Here is an 18132-nt window from a genome sequence, read left to right as displayed (position 1 = left end):
TGGTCAGCGACGTACTTGACATGCTGAGTACGGGCGTCCGGCAGGTTGACCGAGTAGTAGCCGTTGACATTCTTGGTGTCGCTGTTCTCGTTCTGGGAGAACACGGCACCGGGAGTAGTGGTCGTTGACAGCGTAATCAAACTGGTAGGGCGTGTCGTAGTGGTCCGGCTCCTTGTAGGACGGACTGGTGGTAGCTCGGGCCATGGGCGTACGCCGGCTGCGGGGCGTAGCTTGTTGGCAGGAAGCGGGCGACGGCCACGGCTCAGCCAGAGCCGGCGGCAGCGATGAACACCCTGCATTGAACACAAATTATGATTAGGATTACCGGTTCCTTCATTCGTATTTCTTCGTACAATATCGCTCAGCTTTACAATTGTCATCTCAACGAGGAAGCAAGTACAATGGTAACACATTTATAACACTGCAAGCTTAATGAGAGCACGTTAATTAAGTTCGTGCGTTCTTGAACACGCCGGTGAATGAGCGCTTCGAGAACTGACCTTCATGCTGCGCAGAGTTGGCTGTCGACTGAATGCTGTTGAAACGGAGACTGGCGTGATGGTTCTATACCAGGCCTCTGTCGTGGCCTTCCCAGCGAGGAAGGGTGGGGTCTCATGACAGGATATGTGGCGTTATCCGCATCGAGGTGTGAATGTAATAGTTCCCGCTTCATGTTCTTGCATCAGGACTGTGAGTTATTTTGTTGATACCGCACAATGCGTATCCGCCCCGCACAGAACTTAAATTGAACGGCGTCTGGATCTGCATTTGCTGTCGCACTATCTATAGTAATAGTCACTAGTTTGCACGTCGCTTAAAAAGTCTCCATTCAGAATGTTTAAAAAGGCAAACATGTTTCGATGGTACCGGTATACTTCACCACGGATTATTACTCCATCCGTTCCACTGTTCCATGAGCATGATTTTTGAATCCAATGAAACTAATCAACTAAAGCTGTCGTTGTTTTGATGTAGGAACCGGGAGGCTCCATTGATGAAAATAAGTTGATGTGCTTGCGCCATATTCATTGCTTAGTTTATATGAAGACAGCATCATTACATTCGTTGTCATCGAAATGAGTCGCAGTCGCAACGTCAGCGTATGTTGCAGCACTCGCTGCGTCTGCGTTGTCCGATCCGCGGTACTCAGTGGGGGCGGCTGCCCCGAATGCTGCACAACGAGGAGTCACCTCAGCTGCCCCGACAATCCTGTGCAGGTCCTCTTCTGTTTTAATTTGATGGGTGTTGCTTCGTTCCGCTGTTTTCATTTTCATTACGCAGCCATTGCTCCAAGCTGCCCAGATTTTGTTGTGTCGTCTGAGCTGGCGAGCAGCATACATCACCCTCTGGTTCTTTTAAGTCAGGTTGTCAGCGGCAAACGCCCTTGTGATGGAGTCTGGAGTCAGAAGGGCTGCCCAGGTGGGTGGGCTGTCTGCAGCTGCTTACGGGCGCTCCATGCCTCTTCCTTCTTCGTGTAGGACACAAACCTGACGATTAGCGGTCGGGTGCGGCTGCCGCCGTCCGGGTCGGGCTGAGGTGTACCGACCCGATGAGCGCGGTCAATGTCGCCTGCATGAAGCTGGACGCCCATAGTTCTCGCTAGGTCAATGGCCAGGCGCACCGGCTTTTCGTTTGCGGTTTCAGCCTCGCCGTTGAAATTGAGGCAGTTCCGTCTCGAGTACCGCTCACTATCTTCAATTACCTGTGACTGAGCTCGGATGATTTCTTGTTGCTCACTTACTTGCTTCTTGAGCTCCTTGATTTTTGTATCGCGAGATTCGAGCTTCTCCCTGAATTTTGCCTGCACTTTCAAATCCGACAATTCCAACCGTTCCAACCATTCCGTAATGGTTCTAAGCGAAGTGTTTCTGCACTAACTCAAGAATATCATTGTTTTTAAAAAATGATAGTGTTGTCTGCATAACATTGACACGTAATATCAGACATAAGCAGTGGCATATCATTTCCATGCGAACTTGTAGGAAATGTGTCCCAGATGGAGCCTCAGGAAACCACCATACCAACTTGCCCATAAACGGGTGAGGTACGTTGTGCATTGTCTGTTATTTTCTAACACGCGCCCAGGTAGCCGGCTAGATACTCTTTGCTCGGGTGGGGGTGTCAATTTGACCCTCGACTGAGATCTCGAGAACTAAGAAAGCTAGAGACACCAGATTTACAAGGTGTATTGACCTGTACGTAAACTCACTTAGGGCGAACTTTCAAGCTCCTAGGTCATGACTTTCGGGTCAAAAAGGTACAACAAATTAAAGTTCAAGGTTGGTCTCCAAAGTGCTCCCAGACCCCAGGAACCGTTTCTAAGCAAAAGGTCTCATGCCCATTCAATGTTAGTGACCTTGATTAAACTTTTGAAGGTCAAGGTGACCAAAATCATGCAAGATTGCTTTGAGTTTTGCATTTGACTAGACGACAAAGATTACGCTGGGCAGTGTGCTCCTCAAACCAAATGTTGACCTGGGTTATTTTATGTCAATGACCTATTCTGACCTCTCAGAAGTCCATGGAAGATGTATAATGCGGTTCCTGCTATCAATAAATTGAAAATGAGCAACAGAATCTGTTCCATACAACAATCCCCAGAGTAACAAAACAGATTGGTTTTGACCTTGGTTAGACCTTCATACCTGAACTTAGGTCAATGGCATTCGCTCATTACACTGTTGTGTTGCCTAAGAAATCATCTCAGAAATGTATGGCTTTCTCCAACACTCCGTTGTTGGATCAGATTGAACGATTCCCTAGAAATTGCTTTCGCTGAAACCATGGCCTGATTTTGACCTGCCATAGGTCAGCGACCTGACAGGGTACATCTATTAAATTTGACTCGGGTATCTTAATAAATGTGTGGATGATGCCATCATTCTGAAAAACGTTAGGAAATAAATCAATATTAACAGCGTCAAAAGCTTTTTCTTATCAAAGTTTACTCCTGAAGCATGTTCGACTTTCTGAAAACTATTGGTGATATGTTCTTGTGTAAGTGTAATCAACATATAGCTCTTCAGTTTATTTCTGGAAGCTTAACTAAATGTATGTCAAATAAAGCACCTTCTTTAAGGCAGTGCATGGGTCGGTTATACAAGATAATTCCATTTTTATAGAGAGATTCTTCAACACACTAATACAAGACACAGTACTTGATACAAGACACCGAAGAGCAAATCGGCTTGATGTTATAAATAGATTGTCACACAGCAGGAAACACTAGGTTTTTAGTATTTGGTCTTGTAGGCCGGCGTAGCGGCATAAGAGCGAGCAGGATTTTACGCCGGGGCAGGGGCATACGAGCGAGCAGGCTCGTAGGCCGGGGCCGGGGCACAAGAGCGAGCGGGCATGCAGGCCGGGGCCTGGGCATAAGAGCGAGCGGGCTTGTAGGCCGCTGCCGGGTGGTAGCCAGGCTCGCGCTCCTTGTGCTTGTGCTCCTCCTATCGGGCAGGTTGACCGAGAAGTAGCCGTTGACATTCTTTGTGTCGCTGTTCCCGTTCTGAGAGAACACAGCACCGGAGTAGTAGTCGTTGATGGCATAATCAAACTGGTAAGGCGTGTCGTAGTGGTCCGTCTCACTGTATGACGGCTGGTGTTAGCTCGACCCATGGGAGTACGCCGGCTTCGGGGCATAGCTGTTCGCATGAGCGGCGGCGGCCACTGCCAGGGGAGCGGCGGCGATGGACACCTGCAGGAATCAAATTATTATAGATTGCAGTTCATGCGTCCTTCCAGGGATATTTCGCCTAAAAGTATTTCTCAGCTATACAGCGGTACCATGGCATTGGGGTTCGAATGAGAGGTGGCACTCAAAGCTACGCGTTCTGCTTTCTGCAGCGAATATGAGCTGCTACTGACCTTCATTTTTTCAGAGTTAGTCTTGTTGACTAATTCTGTCAACGGCAAGTGGCACGGTTTTATAGGAGACCACTGTGGTGACCGTGCTAGGGATGGAGAGCCAGGTCTCATGGCAGAATGTTTGGCGTTGTCCGTATCTAGATGTAAGTGCAGTAGTTTCCATTCGTGGTTTAGATCACATTGTGACATTTTATGTTGACACTGCAGAGCAGAAATGAAACAAATGCCGATGCGTTAAGTTTTGTACTGCGCTAGTTGTAGTTGTTAGCATTAGCTTGTACAGTGCTTCATATTTCTTTAAATGAGAATGCCTGGAAAGATGCCAATGTGTCGGATGTACCCGTATAACTCATCACAAGTTACTTCATATTTCTCCTTGTTTTCATAGATAAGACAGTAGTAGCAGTTTCATTCCTCGAAAAAAACAGGAGTTTGGAGATATAGTTGGGTTGATATTTCTGCAATATGCCTTTACCGAAACTATAGCAAAAGTGAATTCACTTCTGTTATTGTTTCGATAAAGGCATGTTGCCGAAATATCAACCAAACTATATATCCATTCTCCTGGTTTTTTTTCTTATGAATAAGGCTAATACTACTGTCTATGTGAACAATGTTCCCCGCTAATGCACTGAAGTGCTTACGTAATGCTCCTTGATTTAGGGGATTTAACTTTTGTACAAATGGCTCTGGCCAACTTCGCCACGTAGCATTCTTAAATGGCAAACAGGAATGTGAAACATTAGTCGATGTACCCATTTTACCCCTCCTCATCTGCTTCTTATCAACTTTACATCACTGGAGGTGCTGGCAAGGTATCAGGATCTCATTCGAAGTGACTGCTCAGTTGGATGTGTAATGATGTCCACATTGTTATGAGTCTGTGGGTTGTTTAAATTAACTGCATCACCCTTCACGTAGTGGTGACCTTGAAGTAAGTCACCTATGGCAAGTGATGGTTATTTTTCACGAGATAATGATGCATTTGGATAACACGACGTATCCACGGCGTTCAATAATGACATGTTTTATGTGAATTGCAGCTGAAACATTAAGGTACGCCCTCGCCTGGGACAGGGTTTCTGAATTATTTGACTATTCTATAGGCCGTGCAATGAATTGTACAAAGGGCTGGATTTTAAGAGGACTTTTTCGGATGGAACAATATTTCAAACTATCGTCCCCGTCCGGTGTGGGTGTGTGCACACCATGCTTCGGCCCGGTAACTCTTCAGCCGTCGTCAGGTGTCCTGGGTTTTGAGGCAGACTGGATGATGCTTGGCTCTGAGCTATCGTGAGCCATAATAGAATTCCTACACGACATTGTATATTGTAATAATAAAATAATACTACACAAAAAAAAGGAACGATGTTCTCATCGGTGATTCTAAATCTTCGTCTCAATCATCCCGTAAAATTGCTACCAAATTTGCTTTTATTTGGGTATGGAGACATGGTTATATATTTATATGTTTTGTGACACCGCTGACCCTTGCAAGGTTAAGTTGCCCATCCCCAAACGTTGGTTTGGCCGTCCCCACATGTTTTGGTCTGTAATTTGATGAATGCGTAGGAAAGAGGTGACCAACAGAAGATATTTTTATCAAGGCGATCTGTTTACCCATTCTCGTTGTGGCGTCGCCATGGAGGTCGCCATGGAGGTAATACATCTTCAATAGATCCACGTGGGCCCTCGTTGGCGAGCCATATATGAAAATATATCCTGGAATGCGAACCTACCATTACGCGTTTCGCCACATCAAAAATGTGGTCAGCATAACTTCAACCATCTACCTAAGCTGGGCTTCCACGGCGACTATTGGAGACTCAGCAGGGCAACGTAAGTTCTATTTGCGAGAATTTTACGCGTTGCAGGCGGCGTGCTCGTGGTAAGACGATGTCTGTGAATATCCACTTCACTAACTATGTTTTGTCAAAATATTTCACCTATGACATAAAACGCACCTGCGCTTAGTTACATTCTGATGGATGTTTGTGTTTGTTTGAATATGAATGTTTGACCTGTCTGATGTCATGATAACGAAAATCATACATGGCTACTATTGTTTTAGCAGTTGCATAAGCGTCAGGAATACGCTAGGTAGCAAGTTCAAAAAACACGATGTTGACCTTAGTCATTTTTTGTCAGTGACCTGTATTGATTTGCAAGAAATCCATGGAACTTGTGTAATGAGGTTCCTGTGGTCAATAACCCCAAAATGAGCATCAGACACTACCATATATACCAAGTTCTAGAATAAGAAACAGGGTAGCTTTTGCTTTGGGCTGACCTTTATACCTGACCCTAGGCCACTTGCATTGAAACTATGTTAGAGACGTATGACTTCGTCCAACACTCCGTTTTTGTATCGGGCTAACCGATTGCCTAGAAACCATCTCGCTGCATCCATGTCCTGACTTTGACCTGTCGTAGGTCAGCGACCTTACAACGAACATCTGCATCTTTGATACCAAACGATCAGCTATTCCGTTGTCTACAGTGATGCAAAATTGACGTGTCTACGCCGCACCTTCGGGAACAGCTCCCGAAGCCATCAGGGGAGGTGGACAAGTTGACCCACACTCGAGCGCGTGTCGAAGTAGGTGTGTAGGAAAGTTTTTCTACTATATCAGAAAATTCAAATATTCGTGATTAAAACGGAACTTCAGGTTAGAAGGGTTCCATGAAAGCAAGTTTTCAACGAGCTGTTATTCTTGGAACATGTGCGACACGTGATGTGTGACATCATGTTTGTGCCCATTCTTGTTAAGTAATTCCACTACAAATCGCCCGGACCATAACGCGGCATAGCCTTTAACTTGGATGAAAACATACGTTAAGGGTACCTTTATGGTGAAAACACAATTATCTAAGTTCTAAAACCGCGCGGCATACGGACAAGGCACTTGGACTAAATGAAAAAAGGCAATGATATTACGAGACGTATCATGTCATTTAAGCCAACATGAACACTTGCACAACACGAGAGATGGGAGAAGTGCATCCGAAAACCAAATATCTATGTTTTCTGCAGATGGATCAATATCATGTTCAAAATCAACTAGTACACATAGCGCCCTAGTTTGACCTTTCACTTCGTTTGCTGAAACAGATGGCAGCTTCCTTGTTCTTTAAACTAATATGCAATTAAAAACCGATCTGTTGCCGCTCAGCCTAAACAAAATGTCTAGGATTTCTTCTAGATCGGTCGGAAATCAATCTGAAGAATGGCGGATCACGCACCTATGGAAGCAGTGTGGCTCACACCTACGGCGTAACTGCGGCCATGATCTTGTAACGATTTATGTCCATCTTAAAGCCACTCATGTAGACACTATTTGTGTTACTCGTGAATACTCTTTGCATGGTGAGTGTGTGTTTATGGACCTTACGTACCTCTCGTACCTCATGAGACGTGTATAGATGGCAACTTCGTGCGCTCCCGAGTCGTTACACCGCACCGATAACCTTTATGTAAAGTTAATCTAAAGTGCCATCAATTTGTTTGCCAATATCACATCTAGAGCCGTAGCAAAGTCGCCTCGTGTTCTGGCCAGTATGCGCGGAACTGCACACATGGGGTTCAATACAGCACGCATATAATTTGACCCCGGCTGTGTGCAAACCATGCCTGGATTAAACATGGGTCAGTTCGTGCAGAGCCTCATTCCCGGCAGGTCGGGGAGATGAAGAACTTCAGTTCGGCTGTTTTCAGCGAGTGGTCCCAGGGTTATTGGCTTTGATTCATACAGCACTCGACAAGAGTCCTGGTGTCTACGTTCATGTTCGCAGAGCTGGTCTTGTCAACCGATGCTGTAATTGGCGAATGGTCTGGCTTATGCAAGCCTGCGGTCTTGACCTTGACTGGAACGGCGGGTGTGGCTACATAAGTGAATATGGGTCAGTGCTGAAAATGAGCCACATGGGAGTATCTAGCTACTTCCCAGTTGGAGTGAAAATGAGATTAAATTTTCATATTTGTATTGCCTTATTTTAACACGAAAAGGCCTAGATTCCTCATTATTCACGTCCAGTAGCAATGATCATTGTAGACAAGAGGGGCGGGGGGGGGGGGGGGGGGCAATGCACACAATTGTCCGTGAGTACACCAGAGGATACAGCTACATTTATCTCGCGATATATCTTGGTACGAGTTGTGCGCATTGAGTGTCAGAGGAACGATGATAGAATGTCGAGTTGTGCCACCATGCCGGCCCGCCCATTACGTGCCCAGAAATGTGTATATTTGTGGACATTGATGGCATGTTTATTGCTTCTCAGGGTTAAGAAACCTATTTCCCTAACGTTGCGCTACAATTGGCAGGGCGTTTGATCAAAATGTGTTCCATTACGTGTAGTTTGGCTGCAGCTAAAAAATAATTATCAGATGAGTTTCGTTTACTGACATCAAACACCCTGCGCAACACCGGCGTAAACCATACCCAGATACCAAGTACCCGTCACCGCAGTGACAGGGGTGGAAAAAAGGAGCTTCAGAGTTCAGCTGAAGACATTAAAGCACATGCCAAGGATTCATTCGGAGATATCCGCTGCTGAGAGGTTCACCTGTTTTGACGTAGGAGTCTGCCGGTCTAACAGGCACCAGGGTCCGATGGGTATGATTTCACACACATGCTATTGTTCCAGTTTGTGTTATATCAGTCTCAGGAGATTGAAAAACTTTGTACATTGGTATATGCAGGTCTCCGTAGATGAGGTTTTTCAAGATGCATGGGAGGCGTTTGGGTATCGTTGGCGCAGGTCACTTCCTGATATGGCATTAATCCGGTAAACCAAGTGCACTACCCTCGCAACAGTCGCATCAGAAAATGCTCCAGACATTCATGAACACATCTGCCATCCTCATCTGACTCTAGGTGCCATATAATGATAATTTCAGTTAAGGCGACGCATCTGCATCGAGAATCGACCGAGATAACATGCAGTATAGACTAAGCCTGAAGACCGCTGCAACAGAGCCTCGGGAAATAACACCAATTCTTCCCTTCTGTAATCGGATTGTTCCACGCTTCAAAACATTGCAGCATGCATCAGATACGATGGAATAGGCTCACTTATAACTGTTGGTATCATTTTAAGTGTAAAAGACAGCTCTAGACAACGCAATTTCTCTGTTGCGTGAGTATGCCCCTCAATACGCCATGGTTTAGTTGCATAATTGTACATTGCGCTGCGTTGATTGGGAGCCCATTGGCGGCCGATATATCTGGAAATTGTGATCACAAACGTAAGATATAAACGACTCGAGACTAATATTCTTCTTGGTCATGATCGCCGCATGACTGATGGAATGGCCGAACTTGAATGACGTTACGGCGGCGCCATTGATGTCTGGGTGACCTTGAAGTGGTCTTGAAATGGATTTGACAATGAAAAGGTGAAGATTAAAATGAATGTGGGTTGTCGTTTAGGCGCTCCGTGGTGCAAATGAACTTACCGCCGCTGTGTGTAGGTGGGCAGAGAAGGTACTGGTTATCAAAACACAAGTTTGTGACTGCTCGTCATATATTTTTGTGATCCACTTTTCACACCAAGACATCTATCGTCGTATACAGCACTGTTGAGCCTCGCATAAAACTTCTACTGCGCAGTTGTAAGTGAAAAAGTGAGAAACTCCTGTCAACAGGATTTTCGTGGGAATTCGGTCGATTGTTCCACTTTTGGAGTGAGGAATGCGTCCGTTTTCTGTGCACCAATGTATTGCTTTGATCAACACAGCACATGATACAAAACTCCACCAGAACGAATTCGCCTCACGTTTTAAATAGGTGATCACACGCAACAGAAAGGACAATGTGTCTAGTATTTGGTCTTGTAGAGTGGCGCAGGGGCATAAGAGAGAGTAGGCGTGTAGGCCGGGGCCGGGTGGTAGCTAGGCTTGTGCTCCTCGTAGTGGGGCTCTCCAGAGTAGGTCACCTCGGCGTTGTAGCCTCCGTAGCCGTCGTGGTCAGCGAAGTACTTGACGTGCTGGGTACGGCCGTCGGGCAGGTTGACCGAGTAGTAGCCGTTGACATTTTTGGTGTCGCTGTTCTCGTTCTGAGAGAAGACGGCACCGGAGTAGTGGTCGTGTACAGCGTAATCAAACTGGTCGGGCGTGTCGTAGTGGTCCGGCTCCTTGTAGGACGGCTGGTGGTAGCTCGGGCCATAAGAGTACGCCTGCATCGGGGCGTAGCTGTTGGAGGAAGCGGCGGCGGCAACGGCCAGGAAAGCGGCGGCAACGAGCACCTGCAAGAATACAAATTACGATAGATTACGGATTTCCTTTCTCTTATTCGCATTCCCCCGGATGGTAGCGCTTAGCTTCACAATGTCATGAACTGCCGAGCGTTGGAATGGTAGATATTTATGACACTGCGTACTAAATGAGAGCTGCTATTCAATTTCGGCCGTTTTTGAAAACGCAGTGAACGAAAGGCCAATGATCTTCATGTCTGCAGAGTTGGTCGTGTCGACTGATGCTGTGAACGGGGAGTGGCGCGGTTTTATAGTAGACCCCCATCATAACCTTGCTAACGAGGCAGGGCGGGGTCTCATGACCGAATATGTGGTGTTCTTCGTATTTAGATGTAAATGTGGGAGTTCCCACTTCATGTTTTACACCAGTTTGCGGTGGTTTTTTTTTATTTCTTGATGCCGCACAGTACAGCAAAAGTCACCGCTTTTGGGTTAAACCTTGTATTGCACTTCTTGAAGTGATAGTCAATTGGTTGTACAATAGTTCAATATTTTCCATTCAGAATGTTTGATATGGCAGACATGTTTTTCGTATACCAGTATAACTCACCACGAATTACTCCATTAATCCCACTGTTATATGGGCAAAACTTTTAAATCTAATGACACTAACCAACTAAAACTTTTAACATCTCGAAGCGGTAAGCAGAAGGAAATTTTGCGCATTAGGGGTTATGTGGTCGTGCTCATGTTTGTTGGCTAGGTTACATGAAAGTAACGTCACTGCATTCGTTGTCATCGAACTGAGACGTTCTTTGCCAAATATGTTTTGTCGTCTCATGTTTCCATCACTTATTGGATTGCTTAAGATCAGATTTTTCCTGCGGAGACTTTCACTTTGAGTCTTCAAGTTACCGCAGAGTGATGCTGCACGAATTTCTTAAGCTCTTTTTCACCGCCTTGGTTTTAGCCCTCGGTGTTTGTCCTCTTGGGTGAGCCTATCGCAACAATTTTGGTTGTTCTTTCAATTCCGACCGTTGCGACCCTTCCAATCATTCCTTGATGACTCTGAAAGGTGAGTTTACTTGTTTCTGCGGGCCATTTATATTCTTGTGTTTTGATATGATAGTAGTGTCTTCGCATGTAATGCTGTGAGCTAGAATCGTTGAAGCAGCGTACGAATGAAAAATTCCATCGCAAAAAAGACCGTGTGGGAGTGAGAAATTCACGTCACAAAAGTTGGAACTTTTTAGTCAGTAAGATATGCTCCAGAAAACAAAGACATGCATTTCAAGGTGGCATGGACGGTATCTCATAAACATAACAAAACCGTTTCTGTTTTTAACATCTTAGGTCATTAAAGTGAAACAGAATACATTAAAGAATAGCCATTTCCCAGCAGTGTTGTGGTCATCAAAAACCATATAGGACCAGTGTTTTGATGCTGCACTTTGCACTTGCCTTTCACAGGATATTTCAACATAGAATAAAACAAATAAATTGATCAACAAAAACAACAACAAAGACTTCAACAAGAATAAAGTATTCAAACAAATAATATTTTGACCCCTGCACATCAGCACCTCAAATGAAACACATCAGGCATACCTCTGGCTTCTGTTAAGATGAGGTCGGGATACACAATTATTATGTTACTGTTTCTTGCAAAATACCAATACGTATGTCCACGAAAGTAGCGTGACAAAGCCTAACCTAAAGAAGCCTTACCTCAACTCACCCCGTCTAACCTATTTGGTTCGCAGCAGCATTCGTGAATCACTAATTCTTGCAACATTTTTCCTGCCACTTGCCATGCAATTAAGACGATGCAATCACTTGCCAATGCAATCACTTCAACGAATATGAGGCAAATAATTGAAAGTATGGAACAAAATAGCTCAGTTACCTGCTTTGTTTTAACATAATTATCTGATGAAGAAAACTTGATGGATTAAAATAAACAATGACTAAGTCTGGTTACAAATGATGTGTTGAAAGCAAGCAGTGTTAGCAATGAGTTGCTCCATCGGAGAACTTTCTTGACTTTTTAAGGGCACGCTTCTTTCCGCTCCCCACACAAATAGTCTTTTGGATGGTTTGGTGGCAGACAGGGTCATTCAACTCACCCATACAACATAAATATCAATCATGCCCACCAACCTATGAGAATAAAACGCAAAAGTAAGAGCAGGTCTGCATGATAATACAGAATTTCGCTACCAAACACTTCTGTATGAGCTCCGCCAGATCTGTCCCAAAGCCATGCACGCTAGGATAATGTACCGTGACGGATAGTGAGCCTGAATGGCTTAAATTTATCACTTTTGGGCCCCGCCATTAAACAAAAACGCGGCTAACTGAGAGTTAAACTGGGCAAAAATTATGCTGCAATTATGTTCTCCGCTTTAAATTATCTCATTCATCGTCTATGAATTGTTCACTCTTGGGAGCATATCAAGGATGTTTGGGCGGTTGGCGAATTGATCCAGTTGATGTATGAAATAAGTACCACTTTGCAGTTGGAACATTTTGAGGAGAACTTTCACTCCTGCATGTGGGGGGTGGTGCAGTCAAGTGGTCAAGGTTTTTTAGGTAAAATAAAAATGTGGAGTTAAGTTCCCTACCAGGCCATGCAGGTGTTTGTATCGGGCGTTGTTTTGGTGGTGTAGTTCTCTCGTGGTGCGACGAAAAAAATTCGGATGCGTGAAAGTCATGCGTTCGGCACACGGCTGTAACTTGTGATGCATTTTGTAAACAAACCAAACTTGATGCATGCAAGCGGCTGGAGTCGCTTGGGCTCTCGGGCTTGAAGGTGCCTCGTGCCCTTACCCTTTTTATACATAGACAAGATTTAGATGTAGACGAGGCCGGATACAGCCATAGGTGTCGACGTTCTTTGGAATCTTGTTGATGCTTGATTGTTTCAAGTGAGGTTGGTTTTGGATGACATCTTAAGGCCTCGGAAAAGGAAATAAGGGTTTGATATGCACGGTTAACAACATCAGGTACAAGTGGAAAATTCACAAATTATGGGGAAAAGGAGTAAAAAATTACTCCTCATAAGGCGTTGCTTTTCACCTTAGGTAGACAATTCTTGGACACTGATTTAATAGAGACGTCATATTAGAGGTAAGTGATGGTAGATCATTTACGTGCAGATTTATAGGAACTGCGCTCTAGAAAGAGCTTCGGGGAATCACCATACCAGCTTCTCCGTTAGCTGATAACGTATACTCTGCATTGTCCTGTATGAATACCATGGGTGCATTTTGAGGGGTATTAGGGGAGTATTATATGCATGCACATTGTTTGATTACGTCGTCGTACTTTGCACAACACTGATTGGGAGCTTAGTGACGGCGGTCATATCTGGATGTCGTACTCACGGACGCCAGATATGAGCGACTAGGCAATTATATTTTTATAGGCACTGCTCACCGCATAGCCATTAGAATGATAGGATTTCAATGAACTTTCATAATGTCATGGATTGCTGGGTGACCTTGAAATAGCCTCCCCGAAATAATCTGCACATTTTCGTTGGCGTTTAGCTCCGAAACTAAACTGTTTTAGGTCTTAAGAAGGGCAGGGCTTTGAACTGAGCCGAACAAAACTCAACACGACTGTTTCAGTTCAAATCCCTATGCAAATGTGGAGTACATCCCTTAAGGAAGAGCATATCACCAAAGCTTCAAATGAACCCGAACATGCTATCGAAGGACGCTTTGATCCAAAACAGCTTTTGGTGTTGGTAATATTGATTCCCTTCTTTAATGTACACCAGCTACACATTTTTGGCTATAAATCTCGTAAAATACTCAGATGGCACACTTTAAAAGCACGATGACGTAATGAAACAATGACGCATAATAGGGGATATTTACTAAAAAGCAAAACTGTGTTGTTTAGAACGGGGTTTTCGACTTAGAACTATCTCAACACTCATACGTGAGCCTCTTTCATCATATCTAATGATTGCCTAAATCTCTTCAAACGTGGGATATTCCCTTTAAGCGTGAAGAGCATATATGTGCTTCTGTTTTTTTTCTGGAAGCCACGATGGTCATGAAATGCAGCACATTCATTTAAACAATCCAAGAGTCGATTCTCTTTGACGCAGGCCAAGAAAAATAGAACCGTCGAGTCGCTCATATTTTGCGTTCGTTAGTACGATTTCCAAATGCAACGGCTGTTTATTGGCTCTCAATCGATGTTGTGCAAGGCACGAGGACATACAACGACCGCTTATACAGGAGCGTATTGACTCAGCAGAGAAACTATGCTGTCTAGTGCTATCTTTTCGGCTTGAAATTATACCAACAAGTATAACTGAGCATATATCATCGTATCTGATGCATGCTTTAATGTGATAATAATAACTGATTACTCCTACTGATAGATGCATGATGAGAGTAGCAATGGCAATTTCTTTCCCCTGTGGTTACGCTGCAAGTTTGTTCCATGTTCCAAACTTATTATCTGGGAGTGCCACAGCCTTAAACGTTTCAGTCACTAATGACGGTATTAACATGTGTCTCTGCCGCGGTGGATGGGCCGGGGTCTCCGGATCATCTGCATTTCCGTTGGGATTCGGTCGATCTCTCTACTTTTGTAGTCACGAAAACGTCCGTTCTCTTGTGCACCAATGTATTGCTTTTATCATCACAACACTTGATATAATACTCCATGAGAGAAATTTCGCTGCATATTATAAATAGGTTCTCACACATCAGAAAGCACTAGGTGTTTAGTACTTGGTCTTGTAGGCCGGCGCAGGGGCATAAGAGCGAGCAGGCTTGTACGCCGGGGCAGGGGCATACGAGCGAGGAGGCTTGTAGGCCGGGGCCGGGGCATAAGAGCGAGCGGGTTTGTAGGCCGGGGCCGGGTGGTAGCTGGGCTTGTGCTCCTCGTAGTGGGGCTCGCCAGTGTAGGTCACCTCAGCGTTGTAGCCTCCGTAGCCGTCGTGGTCAGCGACGTACTTGACGTGCTGGGTACGGCCGTCGGGCAGGTTGACCGAGTAGTAGCCGTTGACATTCTTGGCGTCGCTGTTCTCGTTCTGGGAGAAGACGGCACCAGAGTAGTGGTCGTTGACAGCGTAATCAAACTGGTAGGGCGTGTCGTAGTGGTCCGGCTCCTTGTAGGACGACTGGTGGTAGCTCGGGCCATGAGAGTACGCCGGCTGCGGGGCGTAGCTGTTGGCAGGAGCGGCGGCGGCAACGGCCAGGAGGGCGGCGGCGATGAATACCTGCAGGAAACAAATTACAATAGGTTACTTCTTTCCTTTTTTCATTCATATTTTACTTGAAGGTTTTCGCCAGGAGTACACTTGTACCATGCCACTGCCTTTCAAATGAGAGTTTCTAGTTCATTCCACGCATACCTACAATCTACAGTGAACGAGAGGGATTACTGACCTTCATGTCTGCGTACTCCGTCTCGTCGACTGATGCCGTGAACGGCGAGTGACGCGGTTTTATAGCAGACCACTGCCGTGACCTTGGTTACGAGGGAGGGTGGAGTCACGAGACAGAAACGTGGCGTTGCCCGTATGCTGTTGTATGTTGAGTATTTCTCACATTTTGTGTTACATTGCATTGTGATATCTGATTGTTGTTATTTCACCGTCAAAAAACTGAATAAGTTGGCTTGAGTAACGGTTTGTATTGCAAATGCTGCGGTTAGATTTTCAAGGCTTTTAGCATATCAAAACCCCTCACATGATGCAAATGTGTCGCATGTACCCGCATAGCTCATCACGAGTTCGTGCATGCCTCCCATTGTTTTGTGCGGCATGACTCTGAAACAAATGACGCCGGCGAGCTATGTCCTGTAGCATGTTTAATGGGACCAGAAGGATCTGCTGTGAAAAATTGGTTGATGCTGTCATGTTATACTTGGTTGCCTGTTTTCTATCAAAATGACACTATTGCAGTCGTTAGCATCGCACGTTAGACGTCATTCGCACCACACGGACTGATAGTGTGTGATGACGTCCGCATGGTGATGTGTCTGCGTGTTGCATCATTTATCTGCATCACACGTCAGGTGATGTTGGCCTCACAGTATGTCACCTATGGTCAAAAATGGTTATTTATCATGAGATTACGATCTGTATTATGAAAACTCCGAGGATGGAAAGGTCACATGGCTTTGTGAATCACAGTTTAAGTATTAATTGTGCGCCCTCACCTGAGGTAGGATTTCAGAACTATTTGATGATGCTTGTGCCGTACTATGAATCGTGCGGGGGACTTGATTTTGAGGGTTTTTTCAGTTGGGAGAATATTTTGAACTGTTATCCCCTTCTGGTGCAGTAGTACGCACACAACGTTCCGACCACTTGACTCTCCGGCTGTCGTCCGGTGTTATGGAGTCCTGAGTAAAACTGGATGATGCTTGGCTGTAAGCCATTACGAGTCACGGCCAACTTCTCACATGGAGTTAATAATATTTTGCTTTCGAATCAGATGAAGAAATTTCCGTGCCCAAAAACTACGTCGAGCTGTGACCTATACCTTACGGATGGTCAACCATCGTCCAGTCCTGAAGACTCTCAAGTATCTGACGATGGCTGGAAGGTAAAAAGGAGCATTCAACATTTACATGGAGTTTTAAACTTAAAATAGCCATCTTTAAGACCTTTCGGTACTGTTCGCAACCCCGCCCTTCTGAAAGTCTAACCCCTTCTAGTTTCTGAGCACATGCCCCCGATGTTGGGGAAAGGTATATCACGGAGAACATTCTAAAGTGGCCTCGGCATGCATAACGTCATAATAACGTCATAATACCGTTATACAAGTCTTCCGATTTCATAAGTCATGCGGTAATCAGGATGAAGAAAAAATTGGCTGTCGATGCGTTCATATCTGGCGTTTGTGAGCGCGATTTTCAGATATGATGGCTTCAATTGGCTCTTTATCAGTATTGTTCGAGATACGATGGCGTAATAAATGCATGACGCACTGAGGAGCATATTTACTGAACGGGGAATTATGCTGTCGAGAGCAGCCCCACCTAAAAAGCATAGAAATAGTTATAAGTGAACTGATTTTATCATATCTGATACCTGGTTATCATCTTCAACTGTGAAACATTCCCTTATATATCCGATGCGTATTGTTATACTGAAGCACTACGAGAACAATAGTTGGACTAAATTTTTGATGCGTATTAGTTAGCACCTGGTCTCAATCGTTTCGTAACATTGTTACCAATTTTGCTTCTTAGTAGGTCTGAAAAACATTCCGTTTGCTTAGAGTGTGATGTAGTAAGTTTTTGTCACGCTACGCCATGTACGACTTTGCTCGAAGTAATGAGACACAGACTGACACTCGATTTACTTTCATCTAAGTTGAATTAATTCTTTTTAAAAACTTTGAGCGTCGACCCATAATTCAAAACACATCACTTACCAATAAGTGATTACAACTGACTCTTGCCTCTGTGTTTGCTGTGTGTAATTGTGTCCCTGATGTACGAAAAAAGGAATGAAATTACGAATTGAAACACGTTGAGTTGATCGAAAATGGTTATTACGTATGGATGAATTTAATCGAAACTGTGTAGTTGTGTTGCAACAGTGACCAATGAAATGTTATGTCCATGGTCAATCCTGGTTTTAACATCACGGACGAATGTAAAAATGTGGTGCAACCAACCACGAACTATACATATGAGCTTAACTATCTCCTCCCATGCCACACAGTGAGGACGAATAAAAAGTGAGCATGTCAATGTCACGTAGTCAGTGGAAGGCGCTGGGTCAGATTCGGGTGCGAGTCAATGATTGACACTGTGCATGCTTCTTGTTGAACACCTAAAATGATAAGTCTTTAAAGGATGTTTCTCACATTTAAGATATTCAAGCAACCATCAGAAATGATGAAACCAGCTCACTTATAACTATTGGGGTGTCTTCTTGCGGCACGAAGACCGCTCCAGACCAGCACGTTATCTCTTTAGTAAATATATTACTCAATACCATAGTATGGTTACATCATCGTGCCTATTACGCCTAGAAATCGCGGTCACGAAGGTCGGATATGAACGCCTCGACAAGTATATTTTCCTTGG

General features: G+C 44.7%; 1 protein-coding gene across 1 annotated transcript; it reads right to left on the bottom strand.

Annotated features, from left to right (window-relative positions):
- Nucleotides 1–9684: 9684 nt before the first annotated feature.
- Nucleotides 9685–15479, bottom strand: LOC119097478 (uncharacterized). The gene is made up of 3 exons (XM_037220508.1): nt 15474–15479; nt 9939–10110; nt 9685–9815 (listed from the first exon to the last, which is right to left on the bottom strand). The coding sequence occupies exons 1-3, from the start codon at nt 15477–15479 to the stop codon at nt 9685–9687; spliced, it is 309 nt and encodes a 102-aa protein (XP_037076403.1).
- Between the last annotated feature and the right edge of the window lie 2653 nt (nt 15480–18132).

Source organism: Pollicipes pollicipes, unplaced genomic scaffold (assembly GCF_011947565.3).
Source record: "Pollicipes pollicipes isolate AB1234 unplaced genomic scaffold, Ppol_2.1 Scaffold_4295;HRSCAF=5057_pilon_pilon_pilon, whole genome shotgun sequence".
NCBI lineage: Eukaryota > Metazoa > Arthropoda > Thecostraca > Pollicipedomorpha > Pollicipedidae > Pollicipes > Pollicipes pollicipes.
This window is presented reverse-complemented; position numbering and strand designations above follow the sequence as displayed.

Excerpts from the sequence above, each read along its gene's own strand:
- LOC119097478 (XM_037220508.1), bottom strand. Across the intron at positions 9,816-9,938 it reads TGTACACGACCACTACTCCG|GCTACAACGCCGAGGTGACC; the intron begins GTGCCGTCTTCT and ends ACGGCTACGGAG.